General features: G+C 37.3%; 1 protein-coding gene across 2 annotated transcripts; it reads right to left on the bottom strand.

The window, feature by feature from the left end:
- Positions 1 to 554: 554 nt before the first annotated feature.
- Positions 555 to 20101, bottom strand: NEIL3 (nei like DNA glycosylase 3). Of its 2 annotated transcripts, XM_041427952.1 has the most exons (10): positions 19991 to 20101; positions 17365 to 17480; positions 15282 to 15416; positions 13813 to 14026; positions 12655 to 12729; positions 10043 to 10209; positions 6559 to 6728; positions 3821 to 4223; positions 1798 to 1972; positions 555 to 979 (listed from the first exon to the last, which is right to left on the bottom strand). In XM_041427952.1, exons 1-10 carry the CDS (start codon positions 20081 to 20083, stop codon positions 803 to 805), a joined length of 1725 nt encoding a protein of 574 aa, XP_041283886.1. In that variant the 5' UTR covers positions 20084 to 20101; the 3' UTR covers positions 555 to 802. The 2 variants fall into 2 exon arrangements, with proteins under 2 accessions (XP_041283886.1, XP_041283887.1); XM_041427953.1 differs by lacking the exon at positions 15282 to 15416.
- Positions 20102 to 20213: the final 112 nt, after the last annotated feature.

Here is a 20213-nt window from a genome sequence, read left to right as displayed (position 1 = left end):
ATGATGTATGAAGCTGAATGATGTATGACCATTTCATTAGTCTCACTTTCCTTAGTATCTATAGTACACTTTCTAAAGATTTGAAGAATTCTGTTTTTGATTTGATAGCTTACCATATTCTATTTACTCTACCCCTTGCTTAAGCAAATAGTGGTAAAACCAACAAACATAAACTGAGTTTTAGCTATCTTGGAGGTAAGATTTTATTACCCAGTATATATGGATTTAGGGAAAAATGTTCAGTGGCAACTAAAAGAAAACATTAAGACATGGATTTAGAATATGTAATTTAGAAAACCAAAGAATCATGTCATTTGTTTTAGGGAAGTTTTTTGTTATTTTCCAAATCTAAGCAAGGTCAATCAACTGTTGTAATATTTGAATTGTACAGTTCATTGCTTTTTCATCTTAAGCTCTAAGAAAGCACAGAGTGGTATTTAATAAAGTATATTCTTTTTATTCACTTTTGTTAAATACATGTTTATACAAAGAAAATTTAAAAAATACATGAAAATTCAAAACATTTTTAAACAATGCATGTAAAAAGGAAACAGTGCAATTTTTATTAGAAATACAATAGTATGTCACACTATGTTGCAAGCTAAATGTTTATTTCAAAATTGTAGGCTGCATATAAGCAGTGTTTAATTTTTATATGACTATGTAAAATTACTCTTTCTAGATCTGTTCTTTACATTGGAGCTCTTTTACTAATTAATGAGTAATCAGGGAAAAAGAATGAAAGAGAAATTACTACAGGCACTTAAGATATCCTGAAGAACAGATAACTGTAACATGAGCATCATGGAAGAATCTGCATATCTGGCCCATTTTCTACCCACTGGAAGAAGCCACACTGTTTTTCCTTCTCAAGACGGCACACAAAAAAGTTCTTTCCATTATTGGGACCGATCTTCAACACAGTCTTCATAACACATCGCTTGCCATGGTTACAAAATGGAAAATCCAAATCAGCCCACTGCCAAAGAAACAGGTTTCAGGCACATGTGATGGCTATGAATTCCTTATTTTAAAATGCACAATAGAAAAAGACCTACAGGGGATGCCATGGAAGAACTTCTTAGTACTTAGATTAGCTTTATCTCTTTTGTGAACACTTTTTTAGATTTTTCTTTAACATCAACTGCAACTGCATGCACTTTGACTGGTACAAATTGAAATTATGTTAGCACAAGTGTTTTTTTCAAATTTAGGCATTACTGTCTTGAGTTTATCTATTAACCACCTGATAGTCATGACTCTCAGGCCACTTTTCAGGCCAAACTCTTTTAAGACACCTACATTCATAGCAAGGAGCAGAGGCCACCAATTGCAGCTAGGAAGGTCATTTTAGGTATTAGTGCAGCAGTGAGAGGGTTTGCCCAGGCAGATTACAGAATCATCATCCTGAGAGGCTGTCAGGATTTTGGCTAGCCAGAAATATGGCTGACAAATAGATCTAGTTTGTTATAGTCCTTTTAAAAAGAATCTGATCTGAAGAACTTGTACAGTTCCCCTCCAACCAGTATTTCTCTTATGCATCTGTTTCACATCACTCAGAAGTAGATAAAGAGCATTTGCAGAAGCAGGTCCCATCTCAACACTAAGAGAAGTAACTAAAACTGTTAAGTTCAATAGCTATTATTATGCTCTTAGTTTCAATTCAGTATGCAAGAGTATTTATGTAAAGCTTTAAATGGAATAGATCCGCTGTCCATGATTGACAGGTCACTGGGCCAAGGAGGTTGCAGGAACAAGCACTGATTATAAAAACAGGTTCTGAAGTCTTATACATACTTGAAAGTAGTCACACCGAGTTTCCCTAGAGAGGGGGCAGCAGTAAAACTGCCTTCCCTTGTTTTCTCCATCGTTTCTCACAACTCTGAGGCTGCAGAGACGGCTGTGTTTACTGCAGTGAGGACGCCCCACGCTCGACGTACGAGTATCATCTCTCACATTAGTTTGAGGTGCGCTGGAATGACAGGTTACAAAATGACTTCTGTGTAATTTAAAAGGGATTACCAGCCAAAGAACTCTCTTCCACCATTACAATAGCTCACCCAGTGTACTTCTGCACACAGTGACAGATAAAGGACTTGCTTCTCTAATGCACCCTATTGCACCTTCAAAGCTGAATGAACGATTGCGAGTTGTGAATAGACACGACTGTGTGCTTTCCTTGAGGCATTATATCGGTTTTCCTCACCACATCTTAAATTATTTTGAAGTACTCAAATTCATGTATGAAAAAAATATATATTACTACTGATGTTATACTGCCTACCTAAAATTCTGACACCTTCTAAAAGAGTATTCTGCTCTCAGTGGGAAAAAGACCAACACCACTAATTACTCCAGTCTGAAGGCATTAGTATGCTTCACAGAAAAGACTCTCAGCCTCTTTACTGAAAAGATACAGTAATGCTCCAAATCACATTTGGACAAGAAATAATCCAGATGAAGTGATGAAATAGTATTCTTTGAATGGGGTAAAGTCTCCTTCTTCCTCATGATTAAGACAATTTCTGACTATCTGCAATATACAAGGTTTCATTTAAAAATAGTGACATGAAAAAGATTAATGCTCTGAAATGTGTCTTTCCAATATATTTATAGAACAGAAAAGCAGTAATGGAACCTTAATGAAAAAAGAAAATATTAATTCATTCTGGTCAATTTATCAGCTTAGGAATTTTATGTTGTCTTCTATGTCTGGAAGACTGCAGTCCTGCAGACACCAGCAGTTTTATTCCAACACCTCATTAAAACACAAGGAGATAAAAATAACCAACAGATTTTTGTTAGTTTTGGTTGTTTAAGAAAATACTATAAAAATAACATTTCAGTTGATTACTTGCTACAACAACCTGTTGTCATGATTGATACTATCTCATTTCTTGTTTACAGTCCTCTGTATTCTCAATTATCCTGCCTAAAGCCTCAGTTCCTCAGTCTGTACTGAGAGTGTGAGGAGGAATTGTATTCATTCTGTCTAGCCTGGCTAGTCAGCGAGATCATTTCAAAACCGATGCTTCAGCAATGTAAGAAGTAATTTCTGTATCTCAGAACAGACACATGACGAAGAATTTTGTAACATATCATCAATATTTCACATTCAGCCTGCATAATTTACCATTGTAAGTGACATCTACCTTGCACTCCCATTACTGTTGTTACTATCTGCCCAACTTTTCTGTGACAACCCTCATAGATTCTCACATTTCTCTTAACTAGGCAATGGATGTGTCTGAACAGGGCTCTGTAAATAAAAGTATGGGTAGAGCATTGAAATGGTTATATATAGAATGGGGAGGGAAATTAAGAGTAAAAGCAGCGATGGGAAGCTCATCGAGGTAACTGTACAGAGCTTCCTCTCCTGGAAGAATGCTGAAACCTGGTAGTTGACAAATAACTTCAATTAGAATACATTCATCCAGACAGCTTCCTTTTGTAATCTTTCACACTGATTTTAAGATCTCTCTAAACAGATAGTAACTACAGTGCTAAGACCAGACAACTCCTTAGGCAGAAATGTGCTTGACCTATTAAAACCAGACTGGCCTACTCAATAGGAATAGCTGAACTATCAACAGCTGTTTAGCTTACAGCAGTACTGGCTAGATGCCAACATCAAGACAGCCTAGGTAATTCAGTGCTTTTGAAATCTGAATTAAATTATAGTTAGCCTAGAATAAGTTACCTCTGGCAGAAATGCAAAGACAACACTGTCTGAGCCAAACAGCACAGTATTCAATTAATCTTTAAGGATAAAGTTGGTTTATAGGATTATAAAGACTTGCTTTCATTTTAGAATACATACCTGATTGCTCTATTATATGGGTGAACCAAAGGTACATGATCAGTTTTCTGTTTCTTCTGTATGTGTTTGAAAGAGACTGGCTGCTGACAGGAGGACGAAGCCAGGGCAGTTACATGTGTTGAGCACTCCTTGTCTGTGCTTCCTCCTGACTGGCAGGCATTGCTTTGGATCTGTTTACAATTGCTTTTTGGAAAAACACACTCACTGTGTCCACCAGATACCTGGATATCATTTCTCGAAACAGTTTTGTTACCAAGATCTGTTAAGACAAGAGTTGTAGTTCCAAATGCAGTTTTCCTATTGATTTTTATTTCTGTGCTTGGTTTTCTGAAATCATTACAAGGGTACTTCATTAAGTTTGTGTTAAAGGCCGCAGAATCTTCAAAACTCTCCATCTTTGGAACTAAGGAAAAAAGTTATTAGTTATAATCCATCTGCACAGAATGGTACATTATATTTCTGATATGTATTCGTAAGTTGTCATTGGAGAATGAAAGAGTAAATTTACAGTACCATCTCAAAACCTGTCACAAATTAGATAGTAGTACAAAATTTCTTACAATAAAAAATATCATGCACTCTTAAGAGTCATATAAAACAAGTGTTTCAAGATAGCATTACTATTGCTTGAGTAGGATCAATTAACAGTACTATGTAAATGAAAGCTATTGGACAATTAACCATAAAAAAATTATTTTGGCCCAAACACAAGGATTAAAGTATTTACATTTTTCAAAATAACCTTTTATAATCCCAGTAATGGGAGATAACGGAACATAGTTCCTCCAAGCAGCGACGCATTATCCATTGTTGAAGTACTACCTTCCTATTAACACAAAAATGAATATTCAGATTTTGGGGTTTCTAGTGTTTTCAGAGTTCCCATCCTTTCCAAACTATGTGTTCATCCAAACTTAGTTACTGTAAGAGGCTTTTCAGAAGAAAGCAGTTCAGACATTTGCTTTGTGGTATAAACAACAGTTTCTTCACAGAATCAGAGGCCCTCCTAGTAGGCAATAATAATTTCAAAAGAATGGGAATAGTTTATTAATACCAATTTAATACATAAGGAGTCTGTAGGTAATCCCTTTCCTGAGAAAACCGTGAAAACCTAATGGCATCCTATGTGCAATCTTTTTAGGTAGCTGAGAAACCACAAAGTTCCAGGAGAGAGTCCTTCCTTTTCTGTGAGATCCATTGTATTCCATACAAAGAAGAGGGAATTAAGCACAACATGGGTAGATGAGACATACACAAGAACACGGGTAGATGAGACATACACACTCTCTCCAAAGGCATTCTCACTCAGAAACAGAATAGGAATCTCTACATTTGACTTGGAACACTACTTGTTTCCAGGAGCCTTCCATTTTGCCACTACTGCACAGTGAAACATACTTGTTTCATTCAGACTTTTTAAGAAAGAATAGTAGTAGCTTGGCCTTGTGCTTAGCAAAGGAGCATGGAAATTGCAATGTAATGGTAAATAATTATCTGTCTACAAACTGAATTATTTCAACTGTAGGGCCAGCAGCAAATTTTACAGACAAAGTATTCCATCCTCAAAAATTCAAACTTTTCTGCTGACAGTTGGTAATTTTAGAAACAATATAAAAAACAAACACTGAACCAAGTGAGAGGGGAAACTCTTAAGGATTAAAGAAAAAAAGAGGTAAGCAAACCCATATTGAAAAAAAAAATCTCAAATATCACTCCTATGCAAAAATAAAGCCTTATATTTAAAAAAAAAGTATTTCCCAACAGTATTCCATCAAGTCCAAAACAGCTTCAAATTCCACACCTGATTTCATTAATTGCATATAACTAAATCAGTAAAACTCAGAAGTACAGGAGAAGGAAAAAGATATTGTTTCAAATCTTAAAGCCTTTGTACACATACTGTCAGCTAGCCTTTATAATATATTATGATATATTATAAAGGCTAGGAGACAGTATTAATTCCAGGATAAATGTTAGTTGGTAAATCTTATTCTACGAATAGATTAAAATTTTCAGGTTTCTGGTGCTGATTTGGCAGAACAATTATGCAAGATTAGCGTGTGTTGACAGCAACTGTCATGTAAGGCACAAAGACATAATTTTATTGATTCCTGACCTGAGAAAATGAACTATAGCTAGTGCCAAATAAGCCTTTTCCACGCATCACTCCAGTCATAAAACGATTAAGCAATGAAGCAATATTTCATGTAGATAGCAGCATTAAAAGCTCCAACAGGACACAAACAACAAATTAAGGTAAGAAGTTCAAAATCATTTTTACTCTGAACTTGAAGGGAAAAAAGTAGCCTCAGAGAAACCTGGCATCCTTTTAGAAAAGGGTACTAAAATATACTGCTTTTGTTCACTTGAAAGAATGACAGGTAATTTTCTGACCTTTGATGATTTCTAATTCAGACTTACACTGCAAAATTTGAAGGATTTTAAGGAGAGTTGAAAGAATGGAGATTTTTCTCACTCCTTGCCCCAGTAAAAACAAAGGTTCACGGAAGACACTGATCTATAGAATCCCACCTGCACACCAGGTTGGAAGATGACACTTACAGGGTTTAAGACAAGACAGTTTCCATATTGTGTGTGTAAGATTTCCTCAAAATCTGACTTCAGGTTAGCTAGTTACATATATGTGATTCACAGTGAGACACTTCTACATAAAAACTACACTGAAATCATAGACCTCCCTTCTTTCCCAATCCAGATGCCAGACAACCCTTCAGTACCTTCAGGTCTTGAAGTCAAACAGGCATCACAAATTTCAGCAGAAGGCTTGTTTATTAGGGTGCAGCACATACACGTCCACTCCTCTTCAGATTTCCGAGCTACATGTTCATTAGAACATGACCCCCTGCCATATGCCCAGCCAATTAGGCTGTTTCTAGCTGGCAGTTTGCTGTGAAACAAAAGAACGATGTTAGTGTTTTGTGACGTTCCCTCTACAAATTGCCGTACACCACTCTGTGCAGGGAGGCATGGGCTACAGAACAAGCAGTGTGCAGTGTTAAGCCTCCTATCAGAGCTCGGACAGCATGTCACTGTTCAAGTTTTGATTTTTCTTTTCTTTACCTCAAGGGCAAAGATGCTGCAGAAGTAATACAAATAAAAATATTTAAACAAGAAATTGACATAAATTTAATTATTTGTCGCCCTGATTTTGTAAGACTTTGTTAAGCCTTCTGATGTTTACATTCTTTCAACAAACTTTCTCACACACAGTTCTGTAAATAACCTATGTTTTGCATTCTTTCATGGAGGTGGAGAGAATTGATGGACCCTTGGTCTGTCCAGTGGCATTGGAGAGGTGGCACTGTCACCCTCCAATCCACTGTCACCTTTGGAAAACTATAAATGTTGGAGTCAGAAAATAAAGTTTTTCTTTTTTGTTCCCCTCGAGAGCAGCAGTGTCTGTGTCATCATTTCGTGCCTTATCACAACAATTACTAACTGAGGTACTCTCCAGGACAATGCCCCAGTCTCCCAGATTCCCTACCATTTCCAAGTACTGCAACAAAAAGCTTGGTGAGAAATGGAGACTCTTTCAGGGCTTTCCCCCCATCTCTTGTACACAAAACTTGTTTACAAATGCATTACTGAATGAAGAACTGTTTAGAAGATGAACTGCAGAAATCACACAGTCTAGAAATAAATTTTTTTTGTTCTCATTTAAATGCTACACATAAGTCCACTTTGTTATCATAATAGCCAAAAGCACAGAAAGCTTTAAAATTTAGGAAGTCCCTTGTGTGCCACCATTTGCAGGAAAGCCTTTTAAAAAGGTAGGAACCTGTTCAAAATTAGGGAACCTAACTGTGACTTGTGAGACAAAGCTACTCCAGACACCACTAAAGATTTAATTGTATTTGTTTTCCTGTAAATTATAACTTCCTATATTGACAGACTGATTTAGAATCAGAGTTACTCCTTTATAGCTTTCTGTTACAAGGGGCTGCTCTTGTCACAGTGTCCAAACACTGACAGCATATTAAATGTAACTTGAATTTACCTGTTCAGTAAGTTATGTATGTATGTTTTTAAGTGCTATGATATTATCCAACTTATGGTTGATAAGTTGTCAAGTGGTTTTTTATACAGTTTTTGTGGAATTCTGGACTTTTTGGAGACTTTCATTAATCCTAAAAATTTAAGCACTTCAATCAATAATGCAAATGCTGCAATTGGGCACTGTTGTGACACTCCTTTAACAGTCACTTTTCCCATAATGATCACTTACCACTCTAGTAAGAGGCTAGAGTTCTAAGATAATGGTAGAGATATCCACTACCTACTACATCTTCCACAACAGGAAAACTAAGGAGGATAATGACAACTGCTCACATACCAAAGAGTCTGTGCTGTTGAGAGGCAGAACAGATATTACAGCAGCGTTCAACAAAATACTGTGGCTAACAAACAAAGCAGCTGAACTGTAAATGTTAAAATGGGTATTTTCACGTTATTCGATCAATTGTTCTACTCGGTTATCAAAAATGCACTACTAGACTGAATATATTCAGTGTGTCATGTTTGGGAATTTAATTCCATGTTGTTCCACTGGGTCATCTGTCCTGTCATTATACCTCCCCACACCCTTTCCAAGTTTATGAAATATGTGGGGAAATGTCTATTTTTTAAATTCAAGGTACATTTCAATTTGATGGGCTAAGTTTATAATGGGTATTTTCTAGTTTTTTTTTCAGTTGAGCAAAATCATAAACTAGTTGACTTGACCCAAGAACCACTGGGTTAAATTCTACAGTTTATGATCTGTAGCAAGTCAGTCTAATCACATGAGCCCCTTCCAGTCTTTAAATGTGAAAAGCCTGGAATGGCAAATAAATTACTTGAGCTATACATAGTTTTACATGGTAACAGTTACTATAAAATTGAAAAGAGTGCAGTAGAAAACAAAGAACTGACCATTAGGATAAGGACAAGACAAGAAAATATCTTTATTTTATAGCTACCACTACCATGTTTTTCACTTAAATACAGCACTCTAATTGTTTATTTAAAAGCACAACAACAAAATAGTAAATCACTACTTGTTCTAGAAAACAGAAAGATTTTTTTCCTGACATTGTTTTCTACTTATCTGACTCAACAGAAGAACACTGTCTTCCTACACTTCTGCAAAATATTTCTCATTATTACTTTCTGAAAATACAGCAGATTTGGGTTATCAGCTTGTGAAATATTTATCTTCCATGCTGGAATTTTCAATATTTGATCTGTACTCAAAGGCAATTTTTTAAGCTTTAAGCAAAATCCCTTCAGCCATCTGAGTCTTGAAAGAAGCTTGGAGGTAGGAGAGGGATTTGTGTGTTCTGTAAATCTTATCTAAAACATATATATGTATATATATACACACACACACACCCCCACACATACTAACGAGGCAAAGTCGCAAAGTGAAACAGCATCTTATATTAGACTGACAGAAAGTATAAAGGCAGAATTCTGAAGCCTCAGATGAAAATTTTCAAGAATAACAGATGCCTAAGTCTGAATAAGGTACTTTTGGAACTTTTACCTTTTGACCCTTTGTGATATCAAATGCACTTTCTGCTTTCCTGAAATAAAAGGAGGAAAGCTGCTGCTAGCACAATTTATGTGGAAGTGAAAGTGTCTCTGCAGCACACCTATAGCAAAAACTTTTAAAATCGAATAAGGAGGAAGAAAAAGTACTAAGCCCCTAAAATATTTACTGCACTCTGAATTTACTGAAGTTTTAGTTATCCTTAGTATAATTCTATATCCAGAAGAAAATTGCACGAATGCACAGCTATCTAGGTATGCCAGGATTGACGAGGCTATCCTGCAAAAAAGACGACACAAATTCCTATTTCATGATATTCAACTCACTTGTATAGAAACATCGATGCCCTTTATACTGATAACACCAAGAACAAAGGGCAACTTTTCCAGTGACTTAGTTTCAGTGAATAAATCTGAGTACTCTGAATTGTTTTGTAATTCCTACATTTGATTACAGTAATAGCTGACACCTCTGAAAAGAACAGTAGCAAAGAATCAAAGCTTCTAACCATTTTTAAATACCAATAGCCAAAACTTTTCTTTTCATGCAACATGTTCTGTTTTCGTCTGGCATAGTTAATTTAGTTATAAAATTTACAGAGATCCATTCTATTTCCTCTTATGTAACAGCACTTTGAGGAGCTTAAAAATGTCACCATGCTACCATCATACCTAAGACTGACAAGCTGGGGATCTGCCTTTTGGCATCGAGAGCAGAAGTAAGTCATCCTGCTATGGTCTCCCAGGCGACACGCGGTGACGCTGCCACTGCACTCCCTGCAGGCTGGGCGCTTGTACACTTTGTAGTGTGGGTATAGCGCAGACCCCGTTTTGCGGCACTACAACAGAACATGTTTAAAATCCAGGTTAGAGACTCAGGATGCATTTTACATGAGTCTGACAATAAAAAACCCTACATACACTGTCAAGTCAATGACTAGATGAAGATATTTAAGAGACACTAATAAACGGTATCCCTGTATTTCACATTATTTTATGTAAAGAATTGACAAATCACGTATAACAGTGTCTGTAATTCTGTACATAATTAAATAAAAGACAGGGAAAAAAAAGGCATAATATCAAGGTGCAAGCAAATACATGCTAGGAACTCTCAGAGTTCAGCTGGACCAGCTAGCTCTCATTCAGCACCAGTTGTCTTTGACCTGACACCTGCAGGAGTCTTCTTGAAGAGCTAATGAGCTCCAATCAATGCAGCATAGAAAACAAAACAAACATAAACCACAAAACAAACACTGCCTTCTCTCACACCCAAAAGAGCCAAAAACACAGCACAGCTCAGATGTGATGCTACAATCTGGGTTAATAAGCCTTCCCAAAACCTAAAGAACCGTGCAATGCAGAAATATTCCCAAGATTCTGAAAATGTTGGGTAGTGCCCAGTAAAGTTGCTCAGCTCCATCTTGGCCCTAGCCATGCCAGACAACCTGGCTCATGAAAAGCCTCTTGGCACTATGGTAAGCTCCCCAGATTCTGGCAGAAAGCCATATTAAATTAAGTATAGTACAAGCTCAAGGGCAGTGACCTGAAAAGCCTCCAGACAGCTGGCAGGCACATTTCATGAGACAATTCCCAAAACACCCATGAAGTCAGCATAGACACACTACAGCTAAAAGTGGCAAAAAAAAAAAAATCCAAAGAAGTGCCCAGTAGAGATGCAGCCAACTCTGCTGAGCCACCCAAGTTTCTGCCCTACAATTGCAAATCCTTGGACTTAGTTCCAATGACACCACAGCTGGCCAAGTAACACCAGCACAGCTCTGGCAGAGTTCACTAGCTCTAGTTCCATAATGTATGAAAACTCTTGGAGTTCTCCCAAAACACAGGTGTCTTTGAGCACAGTATATTTGCTTCTGCTGTGCTCTTATTCATCAGTTTTGCTGAAAGAGAATTCTTGTGCCAGTGAAAACTAGTAATTCAATCAGAAGGAATTACTAATATATATTTGCATGAATATTCACAGCTGCCTCCTCAAGGTTTCCAGTCAGTTTCTTATGAGTAGCTTTTTTTACCATTCAGTTATGCAAAAACCAAACAAAAGCAACAGCTTTTTACACAAACAAGATTCTTCATCTTTGCATCTGTAATGATACAGTATGATGACTGCAAACAATCTATAACAGTCTATAAAAATTCAAGCACTATCCCTCATTAACATATTTTCATTATGTCTCTTAAAGATGGAAGGAGAGGCTAGCCCTCTTAAAAGTACTTGACTGGTGAACACTTGCTAAGTGTGGACTACAGAAGTTTTCAAACTGGCTAAACAGAAAGTATAACTTGTTCGTTATCAGTCCAAAAGCCTTTAAATTTCTGAGTATTAGAGTTGATGCAGAACTAGTCTCTTTACTGGCAGACTTCACTACAAAGTTCAGAGAAATGAAAACATTTCCCTACCAAAAAACTAAAGCACTCTTTAGTGAGTCAAGGGAAAATAGACATTTTAAGCAAACTATTAAATAAAGTTTTAGCCTTTATGATTTTAGGAATGTTAGGTGCCCTCACCCTCCAAAAGAATTCTTTTTAGCACTGCTAGCTCTTTGCCTTTCATGAACACCAAGAGAAAAAGACAAAAATGTCACTACATCTGTTCATTTTTTTGTATGTGGCTTAAAGAAACAAAACATAGAAGAATTAGGTCAAATTCTCTCTTTTTCTATTGTGAAAAGTTAGAGCACCAAGAATTATGGAGTTCATACAGGAAGAAATTAAGTCCTACTGAAGTTATAGCAGAAGGCAGAAATTGTAATTTATTTCACTTTATCAATCAAAACCATTATTTTGGTTAGGATAAAAAAGTCATTAGAAGTTGCAAACTATTTAGTCAAATAAATTTCATTGCTATTTCAAGTTTTATATAGGAAGCCACATCAACTACCTTCGTACTTCCCTGGGACAATCTCTAGTTCCCAGTGTGAAGAGTAATCTTTATGTTACCTTGCACGTAAATTTGTGCTTAGCCTACATCAATTCTGACATGTTCAGACTGGCATAACAGCACATGCACAGAAAGACTAAACTGGCCCTCAGGCAGCATCTGTGAAAGTCTTTTGGGCCAAGCTGTGCATATTCTGACAATCTTGACTCTCCCTACCTTTGTATCATCTGACAATTCACAATTAATAAAGAGCACACAAACCAACATTCCTATTCATGGAAACATTTCCTTTGCTGCATCTTTATACTGTTTTCACCAGATGATCGCACACAGCTAACATGCCAGAGTAACATTTTAGAAGTTTTCCAGAAATATGTGCCAATACCTTATAAAAAAGCAGGGTAAAATCACGTGTCATTTTCACCAAGTGACGTATATGCTCATCTGTCAGCTGGCAAACCTGTAAGAAAGACAAGAATGAGTTTTAGAACAGTACAATGCTAAGAGACCAAAAAAAGACCTATGAGGCAGCTGCACTTTGCGCACTGATATGGAGCTGCTTTTCTCCATGTTGTGGTAATTCCCTGACTCTGTATTATATGTATCATCTCAGTAAAACAGTACATGTTTACATTCTGTACTACAAAAACTCACTGCATGCATACCAAACAACATGCTTTGCCTCAACCATGCAAAACATGTGCTAGAAAATTCAGTTTTTTTCTCTATATTGACCAAAGAGTTCACGAGCACACGAATAACAGTTAGCAAGTCTCACATCCCTCCCAATTTCCTCATGGATCATAATATGACCTATCATCTGAGGCTCTTTCCTCTGAGACATATTCAGGAAGAATACAGGAATCCAAGGCATTACAATTAGAGAGATGTATCAATGAAATTTATTTTTCTTAAGAACTCAAATTTTTAAATCACTTTTTTTTTTCTCTGCCATATCACAGCTAAACTTAAAAGTCCAGATTGATCCTATGAACAAATTTCAAAATACTATGTTTAAACAACTTTTCAGTTACTAATCTTCTACAGTTTCCACTTACATCCTATGTAATCTCTGTTTTGCAAATATGATCTTCTCAACCAAAGTTTGAAAACACACGCTTGAGGATCTTAAAACAGAAAGAGTATTATAAACAATGGTAGAAAAAACAACTGATGCCAGCCAGCAGAATAAGAAGTAGAAGAAGCAGCTGCAAAAATTATTAACTCTACCACATAAACTATTTTGGGTAGTAAATGAACAAAAACCTGAGCACTTTTCACTTTTCCTTATTTATGGACTGTCAGTTTAATGGTAGCATAACAGGATGTCAGACTTAAAATATGAAAGTTAATCAGCTCCAAGAAGTGCCACGACAAAAGCCTCCTGTTATAATGATAAAACATTAATTTAGTGTTCGAGAAAAACTTAAGAAATTACAGATGACAAAATAAAGGTAAGAACATAGCAAAATATTAAATAAATATGTATTTAAATTCTTAATATTTTGGTGTCCTTAAAAACCATCTTGAGACCTTCACCCACCTTAAGAGCTGGATGAAGACCACTATCAAACAGTGCTTCATTCTTTATGATATTTCCCACTCCAGGTAACACTGCTTGATCCAGTAACACATCACACAACATACGGGTGTTCTGCTGCTTAATCTCATGTTCTGCTCTTGAGAAGCTAAACTTTGGAGAACAGACATCCAAACTTTCCATCATCCTCACTTTCTGCTCACACTCAGCTGCATTTCTGGAAGAGAAAAATACACTGATTAATTTTTATTTTAAATATATCCTAATATTGCAGTGTGGTTTTAAAAACAACACATTAGGACATCATACGCAGATAACAAACCATGAAAATACCAGTGACAAGAAGTGGCATGGAAATTCCATTAAATACCTCTTCCAAAAACAGGTCAGTGATACATGCATGGAACATGCATCTAGTCCAATGTATAAGAAATCATCTAATTTTGTTCCTAGTAGCTTGAAAAATATTTGCCAGTTCCTTGCTTTTAAACTACTTCCAAGATGGAAAGCCCATGTGTTTGGACCCTCAAACATACCTAACTGTATGGTTACATGGTCCACTCGTTACAACATGACATATATATATGTAAAATATATTTATACATCACATTTCAAAGAATCACAGAATATTCTGAATTGGAAGAATCCCACAAGAAACATGAAATCCAGCTCTTAAGTGAATGGCCCAAATGGGGATCAAACCCACAACCCTGGCATTACTAGCACCATGCTCTAACCAACCGAGCAAATTATTATTATGTAATAGATTTATGTATTAGTAGATTATTAACAGTAGTTACAATATTTAGAAAAATATATATTCATATTTTAAGATTTGTATTATTAGGGTAAGCATATTTATTTGAAAATAATACCGTACAAGAAGTCTTGATTTGTCTTTTGTAATTTTTATACACTTATATATGTTTTATTAATTTACACACCCATTTCCACTCAAGAGCCTTGATCACTAAAATTAAGCTTGCTGGTGTTTTTTTCAGCAGTGTGAAGTACAGTGCTAATGGGCATAAACATCTGTTTAATGTAAATTAGAACAATTATAAAAATTTGCTTCCATAAAGAAAAAAAATAAAAACCCAACCTTTGGAGCATAAAAACTTGAAACCAGTAATCGTGACAGGTTGTTTGTTACTCTTGTTGAGAAATGAGACTTGGATAGAAATTAACAGAGCAATGGGTTTAAGCATACAGATCTAAGAATAGAATGAAATCGAACTTTCATTCCCAGTCTTGACACTACCTAATGACACTATGGCATAGAACTACTTTAACTGAATGTAAGCTCTGATAAAAAAGTAAGGAAGTCAAATTACCACACCAACAAATATGATATGTTTAGAAAGTTTTGTCTTGATAGAATCCAAGCACTTAACGATTTGTACATGATTCTTCATTTAGCTTAAAAGAATGTTATAAAAAGAAATAAATTGTTTAATTGGTTTCTGCTTTACCTATACTCTACTGTCACATCCCAAAAACAAACAGTATCCTCCACAAGCTGTATCTCCAAAACTGGTTGTCCTCCGTTTCTGTCTTTGCTTCCATCAGGATTAATGCGCATGGTACCATTCATACCAAAGTGAATCCTCGGAAAGAAAGAGAGGTTCTATAGGTATTTTAACTTCACTATTGTTTCCAAGCACTACACCAGACTATTTTCAGAGCTTTGAACCTTACTTTACCAAGTCAGTATGCATGTACATTAATTCTAGTCATTACCAGTGACACAGCAACAAACCTAGCTTACATCATGCTCAATTCCCAAAGAAGAAAGGATGCTTCCCAAGTAAAAATCCTTCCAAACACAGATGTTTTTGTATAGACTTCATAATTCATTGCACAGAAGTCAAACCTGATCATTAAGAAGCACCATTTCTGGTGCACTTAAGAATTTTTTTCATTTAACATGCTGATCTTCCAACACAGATTCTTAAACTTTCAGGAAGGCTGAAAGAAATGAGGCCACTTGACCAGAAAATCTTCTGTTAAATCAGGCAGAAGTCACCTGGTATGAAAAGAAAGATTTAGTCCCCATATTCCCACCACGGTTATCACATTGCAGCTAAATCCAGTAACACCATAAACAACATAATTAGTATTTGCCATATGTTGTTTTCTGCTTTTCTTTGCCTACAACCACGGCAAAACCTGCAAGTCAATTAAAAATTAATAAAAGAAATAAACTGAAAAATGCACAGATGGCAAAGTAGAAGAACAGACCCTTTCAAGCATTCATTTTACAGATTAGAAATGCTTTAAGAGGTCTTAAGTTTTATAAAATATTCTACGAGGAGCCATGCTTGAGCAAAGGACAAGTCCGACTATTATCACATACATTTTATTTATTACAATTTCACCTGGTACAATCAAGTCCTAAAAACCCTAAGGTAATGGGTGAGATAACATTGTATATCAGAAGTAGATTATTTTGTAGTTACAAGAAGATTTAACAGACTAAATTACACAAAAGACCAAAGAAATGCAATATCAGGTCTCTATTTCCAGTAAGCCCAGCTTTCTTACATTTCAGGAAGGACAGGCATTTAAAATATTTACAGATGGGGTAAGACAACATGTCATGAAGCCTATTCTTGAAGTTAACTCTTTAAAACATGAAGTAATTAATGTTATTATTTACTTAAAAACCTGCATATTTCCAAATCTCTTCTTACAAGTCAGATCAGGTGATATAGTTGTTTCAATCACTTTTATCTTAAAAAATAATTTTCAATTCTCAAGTGCCATGAGTAGCAATGCACAAACTTAACGAGCCAAATTTATTTTTAAACCTAGACAAATTTATTTTTAAACCAAACTCTTGCATCTTGCTAACAAATGGTAAAGCATTAAATGCTACCAGAAAATTATTTTTCATTCAATTTTATAGCTGATGCTTTCATTTACAAAGCTCCAGTATACTGTTTGAAATAAACTCTAAGAATCACAACTATTAGCTATTCTAGTGCCTTCTCAGTTCATGACTAGAAAAAAAAACAACTGAATCACCACTACACATTTATATTCAAAAGCATTAAGAAATGTATAAAATTTAATTCTGAAGTGTTTCATTACCTTTGATGTCCTGAAATAGGGCAAAATATAAATCTTCTTTTTAATTACAAATAGAAAAGTCATGCTAATTAAACTTAGGAAAATGTTATTCAATGAGAACTAGTAGTAAGGAGTTGATGATTTCCAGTTTTAAACTAAAAAGGTGAGACTTTAGAATTATTTCGTGCTACACGACACTGCAGGGATCTGAATGCACTGCATGTTTTATAACTGTTTTGTCTCCAGAAAATGCAACTTCCTGTTTGAAAGAAAGCATGTCAATAATAACTGTCCTTTTTAGATACCTTTACATGGAATCTTGGAGTAAAGCAGTAAATTATCTAAACATGTGACTATACTGCAGAGGCTGATGAGAAGTTTCTCTCCAACACTTTCAAATCTCTGCAAGTGCCATTAGCAAGATCAAGATGACCCCCCAAATACATTCAGTCTGAATACATAGGAAGCCTTTTTCTCACTTACCTCAAAGCTTTCTGATCAAAATACATAAAAAGTTCCTTTCCCAATGTCTCCACACCCCTGTAAACATGTCCAACAAGGAAATCATGACCAGAGATTCCCTCTTTACTTGCAGCAGTCTGAAAAATGAGTACACACACACACACAAAGATTAAAGACAATTTATGCTGCTTAGATTCTAGCACCAGTACACATTCAGCAAACAGCTCTACAAACTAATTTTCAAGCCTGGACAACATTAACTATTTTCTCCTTAAGCATTCTACCAAAAACAATGAGACTATTAACCCAGGAAGCAGTCACTATCGCTAATACCATCATAACTTACCTTAATTTTTTTCCTAACTGAATCAATATATCTTTTTTATCAGGGAATTTCATGCCTTTTACTTCAAGTCATGAATTTATAATAAGAGTTTCAGATTGGTGTAAAATAAACAGGTACAGTTTGAATATTAAAAACATGTCAGTGTCAATTCTGCCATTTGCAGATCTATATCCTTCTTCAAATGTTAGTAACAGCCCTTCAGTATTTTGCACAGTGCATTGTGTGTTACAGAAAAGCCTCCACTGAGCCCACAGAGATATCTCTCTCTTCCTGCTAGTCTAATCTCAGAAGCAGGTGAGCAGCAGGCAGGACACTACTAAAGGACAAGACAAATGTGAAATTGAAGCAATCATATTTTCTTGCTTAGCAGATGAAAATACATTGAAATTATAAGGGATGTCTACAGGTTACCTTGTCCAAACAAGGTCAAAGCAGAATACACTTAGGACAGGGAGCTCAGTCAGATTCAGAGCAGCTCCAGGGATGGACACTGCAGCATCTTTGGGCCCTTGTTCCATGGCTTGACTATTGTGGTGGAAAATTTTTCCTAATACCTAATGAGAACTTCTGTTGTCACCTGCACCTGCTGCTTCTCACCCACTGTGCATGCCCAACAGGAGCCTAGCTCTGTCTCCTCCATATCCTGCTTACAGGTACCTGAGGAGAGCAATAAAACCCCAGTTCTGTCAGCTTCTCCTTGAGCACCATGTGCTTCATTCACCCTGCTAATCATACCAGAGGACTCACTCTAGTACATTATTATCTTGTTATCACTGGGGAGTTGCAAACTCAGGTGCAATTGCAATTGCTGCTCGGAGGTAAGCATCACTCTCCTCAACCTGCAGAGGCCAGCACGGGGCTGTCCCTCTTCTTGGAACATGGAAGTGACATGGACTCAGCTTCTACATGACCCTAAGGCCCTTTTTTGATGCAGAGCCATTTCCCATCTGAGCAGCAGCCAGGACTGTGCTGTTCCATGAAACTCTTCTGTTCCAAGTGCAGGATTCTGCAAGTTTTCCAAAGGCTGAACTTGACTTTCTACCAGCTCATTTTTCTCAGTCTGCAAAGGTTCCCCTGACTAGCACCCCAAGATCCCTTCAGACCCTGCTGGAACCTGTGAGCAGCAGATTCACTGTCCTCACAGCTCTGACTGCAAGGCAGACACACATATCAGTGTTTCAATTCCAGCACTCAATTTCAATGCAAATATGTATGAATGCAACTCTGGCAAATCAGCCAGGCTTCTGCTAGTTAGTGACATTTCAGAGCTACTCTCTATGCAATCTCCCACTGTATTATTACCTTGAAATGATGTACATTTAGAGTTTTATGGTTAATATTCTGTCAAGTAGGAAAATAAAAACATTTCTTGCATAACACTTACTTTGTCTGTTATCAAAATATGAAGAAAGCAAAATTTTGCTCCCACGTAAACAGTTCATACTTTCCAATAAAAGTATTGGAGGCTGTTGCTGCGCAACAAAGTTTATTTGAACTTTAAGCCACTCAGGGTTGTTAAAAATAAACCAGAATAAGAAATTACTAAGATGGAAAACTAACTTGTGTTTTCAAATATTTGAAGGTAAATTCACACCTCTTTGGTATCAGGCAAAACCTTACAGTTATCATAGCACAAACTCTACTAAAGAGTGTAATCTTCAGCAGTGGTCGAGGCTTTGGCCATGGTCAGCAGCCTCTGTGAAATCTAAAAAGTGCAAGACCCTTAGGTTGGTCATTTTCTAATGAACAGAGGCTGCCCTGAGGTGCCTTTTACTGCACAACATGATGATAATGAAATCTATTTGAGGGAGAGAGATTTCTTTTTGAAACCTTAGGAGCGCAACTCCTTAATTCAAAAAATCTGTCCTGAAAGATATTAACCTCAAATCTCCTGTTTCTTTCTACAGCTTCAGCATCGCCTTTACACATCTGACCTGCCGAGACCTATTATGCTGCTGCCAGGAATATTTCACAACTTCAAGGAAGAATAAAGGCAGTATTGGCGGATGACACCCGCCACCACCCACGGACGACGGCAGCCGCGGCACGGGGTCACCAACCACCCCGCTCGGGGCTCCGGCCGCCAGTCCGCGGCACCCCAGCGTTTCCTGCCCGCTCGCTTGCTCTCACCCACACCAGGCGGCGTTTACCACCGCGGACAGCCACGAGCAAAACCGCTGGGCCCCGCTGCCCGAGGCAGCTGCCCCGCCCTGTCCCGTCCCGGCGGCCGGGCCGGCAGCGCCGCTCCCCCGCCCTGTCCGTGTCCGTCTCCCCGTCCCTGTGCCGTCCCTGTGCCCTCACCGCGCCGCCCCGCGCGGCCCGCACGCGCTGTCCCCGGCGCAGGCGCGCCCGCAGGCGCTCGGCGCAGAGCGCGCAGCCCGGGCCCTCCACCATGGCCACGACCGCCGCCGCCGCTGCCGCCTTCGAACGTCCCGCTCGCCTGAGGGCGGTGCGGCCGCGCCAGGCACCGCCCCGCTGTTTCCTGTTTGTTTCCGTCTGAACGGCGGCTCCTGGTGCTCGTGCA

This window comes from Onychostruthus taczanowskii, unplaced genomic scaffold (genome assembly GCF_017590055.1).
Source record: "Onychostruthus taczanowskii isolate IOZ18803 unplaced genomic scaffold, ASM1759005v1 scaffold12, whole genome shotgun sequence".
NCBI lineage: Eukaryota > Metazoa > Chordata > Aves > Passeriformes > Passeridae > Onychostruthus > Onychostruthus taczanowskii.
The sequence above is the reverse complement of the archived record's forward strand: the minus strand, read 5'-3'. Positions and strand labels throughout refer to the sequence as shown.